Source organism: Triticum dicoccoides, chromosome 2B (assembly GCF_002162155.2).
Source record: "Triticum dicoccoides isolate Atlit2015 ecotype Zavitan chromosome 2B, WEW_v2.0, whole genome shotgun sequence".
Classification (NCBI taxonomy): Eukaryota; Viridiplantae; Streptophyta; class Magnoliopsida; order Poales; family Poaceae; genus Triticum; species Triticum dicoccoides.
In genome coordinates, this window is record NC_041383.1 from 88,852,943 (window position 1) to 88,864,395 (window position 11,453).

The 11,453-nt window shown below is 48.1% G+C and overlaps 1 protein-coding gene across 1 annotated transcript; it reads left to right on the forward strand.

The window, feature by feature from the left end:
* The first annotated feature begins 121 nt into the window (after positions 1–121).
* On the forward strand, positions 122–6,480 carry LOC119362294 (BRCT domain-containing protein At4g02110-like). Its single transcript, XM_037627495.1, has 10 exons — positions 122–322; positions 435–527; positions 629–733; positions 894–995; positions 1,658–1,742; positions 1,833–1,899; positions 1,991–2,035; positions 2,200–5,256; positions 5,421–5,637; positions 5,750–6,480. The coding sequence occupies exons 1-10, from the start codon at positions 221–223 to the stop codon at positions 6,353–6,355; spliced, it is 4,479 nt and encodes a 1,492-aa protein (XP_037483392.1). The 5' UTR covers positions 122–220; the 3' UTR covers positions 6,356–6,480.
* The last annotated feature ends 4,973 nt before the right edge of the window (positions 6,481–11,453 follow it).

Genomic DNA, 11,453 nt, shown 5'->3' on the forward strand with positions numbered 1-11,453 from the left:
TGCTCTAAAAACCAGCCCGCACGACCCATTCTCCTTGCAAACCGCGCGTACCCGGCGGAAACCAAATTACGATCTCAAACTTTCCCTCCCGGACCAAACGCAACAAAATTCCCCACCCTCTCTCGTCCTCCCCCATTCCAACCTCGCGCGCCGTCCCAATCCCAAATCCTCGAACCCTACCCGCCGTCCCGTCCCTCCGACCCGGACCCCCTCCCCCTCCATGCGCCCGCACGACGGCGCCGGCGCCGGCGACGGCGACGAGCGCCTCTTCGCGGGCGTCCGCTTCGCGCTCGTCGGCTTCGACCCCGCCTCCGAGTCCCAGGTGCGCCCGCCCTCCCGCCTCGGCGCGGTTCCCACGCCCCCTTCATTTCGATTCCGTGCTTGATTGGCCAGATTCGGTCCGTCTCACTGGGTGAGGGCTCTGCGTTTCACAGTACCGGTCCGAGATGGTGCGGCTCGGCGGCGCCGACGCCGGCGGGCACGGCGCGGCGGGGTGCACCCACGTGGTCGTCTTCGGCCTCGTCCACGTGAGTTCCCACTTCCTCTGCTCTTCCGGGGGGTTTCGTGGGGGACATTTCTCGCTTGACTTAGTTCAGTGCTGTTTGTTCTTGAACTGAAATGTGTGTAGGATGATCCGGTGTGCGTGGCGGCGCGGGAGGACGGGAAGAAGGTCGTGACTGAGCTGTGGGTGGACGATAGCTTGGATGCCGGAGTGATTGCCGATGCCGACCGGGTCAGTTCTGCTACCGTACTAACTTTACCTGAACTAAGATGTGTGTTCTGAATAAGTTCAGCAAGCCGTTGTCTTAAGAGAGGACCCTTTAGTTAGTCCCGTGAAGCTATCTTATTTCTGCTGATTAGTTGGTGACTTGAACTGCGTTTGACTTGATTAGGTATTGTATAAGCCAGTGAGAGATCTGGATGGCATACCGGGCAGTCAATCGCTGAACATTTGCCTGACAGGGTACCAAAAGGATGGGCGTGAAGACATCATGGTACTACTGCTGCTTTTATCTTCATTTATACCTCCAAGCCTAGAGGTCTATGATTGTTAATTCATAAAGCCAATAACATAGAGTATCTGGTCATTATCATTTTGTTATCGATCAGGAGAGCTATGATTTCCTTCAGTTGATAGACTGATGATACCTGGTTGTTAAGTTTTAGTTCCTTGTTTGGATAGCTTATTGTCATAGTACCTTTGATTCTAGCAAATTGTTTTTTGTTGTTGTGCCAAGTTTGCTGTTAATCATATACACTTAAACTGCTGAATCAGTTTACGAACACCAAATATGTTAGAAACCAACATTTCTTCTGCATACCAAGATTCAGAATGCTACTGTCATAGATCCACCTGTAGCAGTTAACACATTTTCACCTCTTTCCTTTAGGGACTTGTAGTTTCTCACACTTGGGTTTTAACACTTCATTTTATTTTTGGAGTTCTCATCTCAGAGCTGTAGCTGCTTAGGAAGCTTAGTTTTCTTGGCAGGTTTTAGCTATGTTAGTTTAGCTTGGCTATCGCTGTTTGGTTTGAGCTTTTGCACCATTGGTTTGGTTTGTACTTGACGCCTTCTTTGGTGTTAGTCTTCTAATATACAACGATGTGTGTTTGAGGAAAAATGTTTCTGACCACTGATTTCACTACTGAATATAGAAAATGGTTACTTTAATGGGAGCACAGTTTTCTAAGCCTTTGATAGCACACAAAGTCACCCATCTCATTTGCTACAAATTTGAAGGTATGTTGTTTTCTTCATAATTTTCCATACAGTTTACACTTTTTACAGTTAGTGTTCACTCTTGGTTTTTCTCATCCCTATTTCTATCAGGTGAGAAGTATGAACTTGCTAAAATGGTGAATATCAATCTTGTTAATCACCAATGGTTGGAAGATTGGTATGTGTATTTACTAACCAGTCTTATAAATAAGTTATTGTGTCATGTCATGGTTATTTCTGCTGAAACACCAGATATGATTTTACTGCAGCTTAAAGGCCTGGGAAATTCTTCCAATTGATAATTATAACAGAAGGTGAGTGTTGCACCAAACCACCTTGCTATTCTCTTTGATGTTTCCCCCCTTCCATTTTAGCCATCGGGTTTATATGCCTGGTTAATTTTCTCATAAGAATATGCAATGTATATCATGCACTTCATGGGTACCAAATCCAGTAATTTGGTCACTTATTTATGCAGTGGTTGGGAACAAGAGATGATGGAGGTACAAGTTCAGGACTCCGAAGATGAAGCAGAAGATGCTGGCAGAGGTTTATCTCATAGCAGAAGCATTGCCAGAAGTGTGTCTGTTACAGGGATGAGAATGGGAACTCATGTTGATCCTGATGTCCGTGCATCCGTTCATGGTCTTACTGTCTCCCCTGGCAGTTCCGAGATTACTGCAGGAAGACACCTGGGCACTCCAGAACAGGGTAGTAAAGATGTATGCATAATGCCCCTTGATGTTAGAGCTGACATACAAAACACTCATAACACAAATGGTGTGACAAATTCTGCTGATCCTGAGGCACACGATTCTATCCATCCTCCTATTAACTCCAGTAGCAATGGAAAGGCTCCTGGAGATCACATTACCAGAGATGAAACCAAAGATGGTGATAAAAGGCCACTCGCCGCTTCTACTCTCAACACAAATGGGCTCACAGAATGTGCTGATCATCTTGTACATCAAGCAACTATGGTATCTCCTGTTCCAGTAGTCAACAAACACAACATTGATGGAGAATATTTGGACAATCCCTGTCAGTTCACTGGCAACAATGTTAGTTTACTAACATCTTCTGCAGAGAGTCTCTTGAAGAAAGCATTGCACTCGTCATGTATGAGTGGAAACGTCGATCATAAGGATGATGTACCTGTAGCTGATCTTGCTGCCAAAGTTGGTCAAGCAAACGTAGAAGGAACTGCATCCTTGCTTAAGGCTAATTTGGTATCACCAGGCAATTCTGCGTCGAAGACTACACCGATCTTAAGCTACTCCAGAAAGCGTTCTCGGAAGTCAGTTTCACCCGGAACTAATTTAAATTCGGTTGACCAAACAGCATCTCCCCAAAGTTTTGAGAGAAATACACCAAATGTCGAGTTTAATATCTCTGCATCAATGAAGAGCGATGATAAAATTAGCGAGCTTGCTGATGCCAAAAGCCTGAGAGACGAAGCAATAAAACATGTGGATAGACCAGACTCTATACTTGCTCAGATGAAGTGCAGCCTTTCTTCAGCCAGTCCAAAACTGCTAAATGGAGGCACAGACTCAGCACCTGGAACTGCAAATAGTCCTTTCTCAAGCAGGGGAATTGCATTTGACGCAGCAACAGTTTCTGATCTGGGGGAAAATTCCACTGGATCTCGACTCACTAAAGCTAATGGTAAAGTAAACAGCGATGTTATTGTGAATCTTATGGAGACACAGAAGTCTGACTCTTCTAAAAAGAAGCTGTTGAGCTATAGGAGGACTTCTTTGAAGCTTGCAAGGTCTTCTGAAGCAGAAAAACTTCCTGAAATTTTTGATAATGAGACGAAGGTAGAGTTACCAGCTAAAGCAAAGGAACTGGCACAGCATGAAGCAGCAGCAGAGAAGGAACGTGCTATAAGCCCTTCTATTAACTCTGAAGTTGAAAAAACAATTTCAAGTTTCTCTCATCAAGATCAGAATGTAGCAACGAGTAATGCATCACAGGTTAATAGCATGGAAGCGGTAGCTATGGACTTGCAGCATGACAAGGAGGTTTCTCATGCAACCATGGAAGCAGGTGCTAGGAAAGTATCGACTTCTAGAGTGAAGAATGCTGGTGCTAAGAGGCTTCGGAGTGCTACAAATGGTAGACGCCGATCACCTGCACGTTGTAAAAATGAGTCCAAGTCTAAGCATGGTATCGAGGCAGTTCTATCTCATGAAAACATAGAAGCAGAAAAAGGAAATAATTGTACCAGTCCGAATGCTGCTGAATGTAGAATATCCTTTCCTGAAGAAATCCTGAGAAGTAGAGCAGACACAATTGCCAAGAACTCACTGAATGCCAACAGTGAGATGAATGATGTGCTAGCGGCTTCAAAGCTGGAGTTTGCTAATGTGATTTCAAGGGGAAGTAGCCCTAAAAAACTTCCAAGCGGCACAACTGATGATCAATTTCAAAGAGGTTCATCTGAGAAGGTGGCATATGCCATAGCAAGGAGTGCTGTTCCAGAAGTTTCCCAGCCTGCTGACATTAAGATGACTGATGAACCAACCGCTGATAAAGCCAAGGCAGTATCTTTGAAGTCGAATTTTTGTGATGCAGTTCCCCAAGCTTCCACTGAAAAGCTTTCAAGCACTGCAAGTGCTGATAACCATGAAACATGCGCTCCTGATGGAGTACCAAAGAACAGAGTGCGCAAAGGAGTTGCGAAGAGGAAAATTTCTGCCACACAACAGTATGTATCTGGTAGTGAACCTTATAACACTGGTGGTGTCTTCCCATCTGAAGCTGAAGTTGACACAATCAAGAGGGCTGCAGAGTGCTCAACAAATGCTGACAAGGCAATGGCGGATAAGGATGTCCAGAGTGCTAATAAGGATGGTACAGCAAATGAAGTTGGATCATTTTGCAAAGATTCCTTTGAGGACATATCGGAAGATGCGCAAAAAATAAAGCCGTGGAGCAGCAAAAAGAAAAAGGTTGCAGATGTGATGGATGTTTCTACTCACCATGAGAAGGAGAATGTACCATCCAAAGATGTGCAAAACAAAAAGCCCAGGAGCAGCAGAAAGAAGAAAGTTGCAGATGCAGTGGATGGTTTTACTGACCATAACAAGGAGAATGTACCATCCAAAGATGTGCAAAACACAAAGCCAAGGAGCAGCAAAAAGAAAAAAGTTGCAGGTGCAATGGATGGTTCTACTGACCATAACAAGGAGAATGTACCATCCAATGCTGATCTCTCTCCTAAATCAAAATACGGAAATACCTGTGTAAGTTCCAAATGTATCACAAAATCGGTTCAGAATGGGAAAGATGTGCCTGGTGACCACAGTATAAGAGAAGGAAATGATTGCACAACCTTGGCCTTGTTGGAACCAACATGGTTTATTTTAAGCGGGCATGGCTTACTGAGGAAGGATTGTATGTCGATACTTAGACGCCTGAAGGGTAGAGTATGCAGGGGTTCACATCAGTGGTCTTTCCAAGCGACACATTTTATCGCACCCGAGCTCCGCAGAACCGAAAAATTCTTTGCAGCTGCTGCAGCTGGGAGGTGAATCTCTTGCCATATGAGCTGTTTCAGAGGCTTCATGTTTTAGTTATTTATACCTTGTTCTTGTGGGCTAGATTTCTCTTTCAGAAAAGAATTGTACATAGTCACTTGTCCCTTTTTCCATTTCACGACATCTGAATGTTTTTGCCTTTCTGAAAGATCAGGTGGATACTCAAGTCTGATTACTTGAGTGCTTGCAATGAGGCTGGCAAGTTTGTAGAGGAAGAACCATTTGAGTGGCACGGTGATGGCCCTAACAACGGCGACACAATAAGTTTGGATGCTCCAAGGAAATGGCGGCAACTAAGGGAACGTACTGGACATGGTGCCTTCCACGGGATGAAGATCATCATATATGGAGAGTGCATTTCTCCATCATTGGTAAGGCTGTTTGGACACACACTTGTTTATCTGATAAGCATCTTGGTAACTTTGTAATGCTGCAGTTCTATATATGCACTTTTATCTGATACGCCTTTCATTTTCTAAACAGGACACGCTGAAGCGTGCGGTGAAGGCCGGTGATGGCACCATCTTAGCAACCTCCCCACCTTACACCCGGGTACTGAAACATGGCGCCAGTTTTGTGGTCGTATCAGCAGGCGTGCCGGGCACAGACGCATGGGTCCAGGAGTTCGTGAGCCACGACATCCCCTGCATCAGCGCGGACTACCTGGTGGAGTACGTGTGCAAGCCCGGCCACCCTCTGAACAAGCACGTCCTCTTCAACATGCACGACCTGGCAGACAGGTCCCTGCAGAAGCTACAGCGTTCTCAGCAAGGTGAACTTGGCGGCGCCGGCACTGCAGAGGCGGCAGCTGGGGGAGGCGACCCCGAAATAAGCTGTTCTGCTTGCGGATCGAGCAACCGGGAAGGAGCCGTCATGTTGATATGCCGCGGCAGCAGCGAGGGGAGCAAGGCTGGCTGCGGCGCTGGGATGCATGCCGATTGCCTGAACCCGCAGCCTGGAGCTAGTGCTGCTCTGGATGGTGAGTGGTTGTGCCCCAAGTGCGACGACGGGCGTGTGAAAGCGAAACCACCTCCTAAGAAGAAGGCCAAGAAAGGTGGCAGCAGATCAGGAAAGCCCAAGCGCAAATGACCATTGTGGCTCTGTTGGTGCTGTTTTATTTTTGGCGAGGACTGTCGCTGCTGTGTTACTACTACTACTATATATACTAATAGACTGCCCGTGCGATTGCCACGGGCTTTTGAAATAGTTTGCAAGAGTTACATGTTAACTTTTTAAGGTCTCGCCCCGCCATAGATCCAGAACCCCACCACTGATTCTACCCTGCCTAGGCCGCCGCCTGCTGCCGCGCTGCCCCATCGCATTCGCCTCCGCCCCGACCCCGCGCGCCTCCTCTCTGTTAGAATAAATCCGAGTCCATACCGTTGATCATCCGAGGACCAAGCAATCACATGAGCACGATACCGAGATTTGTTAACGAGGTTCACTGATATGGCTACATCCCCGGGGCTTGACTACATGCGCTCCTCCCCGTGACACCGTCACAATACCGCACACCGGCCACCCGGGCGCCGGCATATGCCGCCGGCTCCCCCTTGCGCGTCTGTGCTGTTATGTTGGCATAGGTTACATCGTGTGTCTACCCCCGCTATATAAGAGAGGCCTAGGATACAAGTGTCCTATTAGAACACGGCTCCATATCCTATCTAAACACAATACTACTCAGAGTCCAACTGTAACCTACCTTGTACACAATATTCGACACAACTCTAACAAACTCCACCTTGGCGAATATTCTCCACCACCTTGAATTCGTCCATGTGTCAAACTTCCATGTACATTGGACTTGAGCTTATCCCGTGAGCACCGCTGCTACTCCAAAGACTCCATGTGACTCCACCTGCGACTTGTAGTCCCTTCTTTTCTTGACCACAGTCAACACTCGAGCAAAATTAAGTTCCTTGTTACTCTAGTTTGTGCTCCCAACTTTCAGAGTATCAGTCCAACGCCATCACACACCGATCACTGACCTGCGTGAAAGTGAACAACTCACATATTGGGTGTCGCACACAAGAGTTACCTGAACTCAACATCACCGCTCCTTTCTTGACCACATGTCTGAAACTTGAAGGAATTTCACCGTTGCTTGTAGTCATCCCGAGTCAAATTCGCAGTTGTCTCACCACATGTATGACCACCAGAGCCCTGGCCCATCTCCATGTCCCGTGCATACCGCACGCCTCGCCGCTATTACCGCGTCGAGCCTCCGCTGTCCTGGTTGAGTCTCAAGGGTCGTGAAACCACACCACTCAACCCCCACTGCAGAGTACCACCGATCATCACCGACCGATGACGAGTTTCACGCTTCCATCAGACCACTGGGCTCCAGTCCAAATTACGTGTCCCTCGCTTTTTTCGCTGAATAGGCTTCGACTCTCTGATCTCTTACGCCGTAGCCTCTCAATCAGCACCGAGTGAAGTCTTCCAGACTCCAGCTCCACCTTCAACATGACTCCATGATGGTTGTACGTGCCATCCCGCGCCCTGTTGACTCCAAGCTTCACGTGTACACCATCTTGAATCAACCCCGCGCCATAGTCTTGTCGAAGCCACACAAGCCTCGGGCCTGCGCCGCGTGTTTCCACGCCCAGAAGTCAGTCACCATCGGCATCACGCTCCTATGTCGTTATCGCTGATCCCACCACCGTCTTCTATACCAACCGACTTGCGTCGATCCGTCAGACTGCCTAGTCCGACCCAGCCGAACTCGTTCGACTGTACGACACGCTCCAGGCTCCCAAATTGTCTTCCGTGAATTTCCACCCATCACATGATAATTCCATCTTAGCTGACGTGACTTCTCGCAATACCTTCAAGCATCTCTGTTGTGCCAACAAATCCGAGCTATCAACGCCATGCCCAAGTACACGAACAGCCTCCGCATACCAATAGCAATTTCCAACCAAAAAAGTTTTGGTCTTCTCACGTAGATCCCTTGACACAAACTTTTAATGCTGGCTACTTGCCTTTGCCTTGCCAACGTCTACACAAGTTCTACTTCTGATGGATACGTATCGCTTGATTAGCTCCTGCCTAGACGCACCACACCACGACAGGTATTCACCAGGTGTTTTTTTTCTTCGAAACAAATCTCGCACGTAGTAACTTCCGAACAGCTGGCACGGGCCTTCTTCGGACACGCACGGCCCCGCCTGGCCTGCCCACCAAGCAAGCACTGCGCTGCTGCTAGACTGCGCTTCACGATCGCTGCGCCAACGCGCACCTAACCAGGTCGTTTTCAGGCGTTGCATCAATCGATAAACCTGCTGCTTACGCTATACCACACCGCCGCTGTTGTCCGATTACCACCACAACTCGCTGACATTGCTGTTTGCTTGATTTCTTCCGATCGATCTCAACCATGCCAACACGTATTTGCGGAAACTTCCGTGTACACGATACCGACCTGAACATCAAGCCTTCCTCTCGATCAATCAACACGCCGTAGCCTCCGAACAACCTAGCTCTGATACCACTTGTTAGAATAAATCTGAGGCCATACCGTTGATCATCCGAGGACCAAGCAATCACACGAGCACGACACCGAAATTTGTTAACGAGGTTCACCGATATGGCTACATCCCCGGGGCCTGACTACGGGCGCTCCTCCCCGTGACACCGTCACAATACCGCACACCGGCCACCTGGGCGCCAGCACATGCCGCCGGCTCCCCCTTGCGCGCCTGTGCTATTATGTTGGCATAGGTTACATCGTGTGTCTATCCCCGCTATATAAGAGAGGCCTAGGATACAAGTGTCCTATTAGAACACGACTCCATATCATATCTAAACACAATACTACTCAGAGTCCAACTGTAACCTACCTTGTACACAATATTCGACACAACTCTAACACTCTCCGGCCGCCTCCGCCTCCGGTCCATCCTCCGCCCGGCCCCGCTCCGTCCGCCTTCCCTCCGGCCCTGCTCCGTCCGCCTCCTCTCCGGCCCTGCTTCGTCCGCCTCCTCTCTGGTTCGTCCGCCGCACCGCTCCGTCCACTTCTGCCCCGCGCTGCACGTTGCCGCCCCGCTCCGTCCGCCTCCCCTCCGGCCCTGCTCCGTCCGCCTCCTCTCCGGCCCTGCTTCGTCCGCCTCCTCTCTGGTTTGTCCGCCGCACCGCTCCGTCCACTTCTGCCCCGTGCTGCACGTTGTCGCCCCGCTCCGTCCGCCTCCGCCCCACGCCGCACGTCGCCTTCCCGCTCCTTGCTCGGCCGCCGCCCGCTCCCCGATGGCACCGAAGAAGACGCCGAAGGGAAAGTCCGGTTTCTTCGGCATGAGGGCGAAGCCCTCCGGGAACTTTGGACTGGAGTTCTCCGATGCCGGGCAGCGTTGGTGGCTCGGCACGTATCCCACCGCCGATGAGGCCTCTCGTGCCTACGACGTGGCGGTGTGGTGTGCCGGATGGCCGAAGACGGACCTAAACTTCCTGGAGGTCCAGTCCCAGGCGGTGGCGGAGTGGCTCGTGCTGCAGGGCATCCGGATGGAGGAGATGCCGACTAAGAAGGCGAAGAAGAGACCCGCGGTTGTTGTCGCTCTCGGCGAGAGCGACGAGGCGGCGATAGCTTGGTTTGCGTGATTTGCGTTTTGCTGCAAAGCCATCTCTAATGAAATGCTATTTGCTACATTTTTAAATAGGAAAATTATTCCGATGAGCCAGCCATAACTCAACAGACCAATCTCTAATGAAATGCTATTTGCTACAATTTTTAAATAGAAAAATTATTCCGATCAGCCAGCCATAACTCAACAGACCAATCCGAACCCACATTTTCTAAAGTAAAAAAAACATTTTCTTTGATAGATCAAGATGCCAAAGTGTCGTTTGCCCGACTGCTATGTTCCTATACACGCAGAGCAAATTATTTTTCAAATCAAGGAATTAAGAAAAGGAAGAATGTCATGATGTTCGTGGCACTTGCCAGGTCTGCCATGCTACCATGGCATTGTCGAAATAATCTTCAGATATACCCACTGCTAACACACTCACGTACATAATGGCCCTTGGCTGATTGATTTGGCTGGCTGTTAACACAAGCACACAACACACAAAATCAGTCAATTGCCACACGAGTATGCATTGTTTACTTTATTCCAATTGTGATGCAATCGTGACACCTACAAGCCCCGTCCGCTCGCCCGTCACGGTAATTGCCTACTCGCCGCTGGTGCCAACCTCTCGACCTCACCACCGCCGCTCACCACTCAGTTTCCACCGTCTGCCCATTGCCTCTTGCGCCACCCGCGCGCTCGCTCGGCCCAATGTTGTTGATTGGAATGCGGGACTGAAGGTAATCCATGTACAGGTTTTAGTTCTGCTTGGCATCAATCTTTGGTACTTGTCAATCCATCTAACGCACAAAAAAATCGACTCTCAGACAGAAAAGTGATCTAACTCTATTGATGAGCACAACAGTACATACCATCCCATCATGAAGTTGCCATCTCTCACACTTGATGATTCTTGTTATTTATAACATGTACACCATCGGGCGATTGCTTTATTAGAAATATATTTACACAATATGATCAGAGCAGCATCAAGGAGTCGGATGCTGGTGCACAGATTCTCCTCAAATTCCACATGCAACCCTTGTAGAGAAGAACACCATATTTTCCTTAGGTGATTTTTGACCGAGCTCCTACAGAAAAATTCAAAGAAATCATGAGGAGCATGGAGCCAAGCAAACTAATCATAGTAAATCATGAGAGGAGAAGCCTCTCAACCTATTACAGGGAATCGAGTCAACATTAATTCGTGTAAGAATTAAACCGTAATGTAGATCAACAACCCAGTAGTTGATAAAATAACCCTGACACAACCCATTAATACAATATATGGTCATAGGAAGTAGATTGAGATTGTGCAGATATCATGATCTACGAACCGTATCTACTCACAAACAGAACCTCCTCACATCACAAAACAAATGTTTCATCAACAGAAACTCTAGCGAATGCCAATTGGATTATATAAGTAAGATAGAGACATAAAAAAAGATAATTCAAAGAGCATATATTCTATTTTCTTACTTGACATCACAGAGAATGCAAGTCAAAGATATTGCGATACATCTTACCCTTCTATAAATTGACTGCAAGGCACAATCCCCAGCAAAATATACAGAATGAATTGCTCCTATGGTCCAAGTATTGCATAAATAATTATATAC

What these genes read in the sequence shown, in the direction of transcription:
- LOC119362294 (XM_037627495.1), top strand. Translation starts at nt 221, where the DNA reads ATGCGCCCGCACGACGGCGCCGGCGCCGGCGACGGCGACGAGCGCCTC. An exon ending in TCGTCTTCGGCCTCGTCCAC is followed by an intron (nt 528 to 628) that starts GTGAGTTCCCAC and finishes AAATGTGTGTAG; the next exon opens with GATGATCCGGTGTGCGTGGC. An exon ending in GCAGCTGCTGCAGCTGGGAG is followed by an intron (nt 5,257 to 5,420) that starts GTGAATCTCTTG and finishes CTGAAAGATCAG; the next exon opens with GTGGATACTCAAGTCTGATT.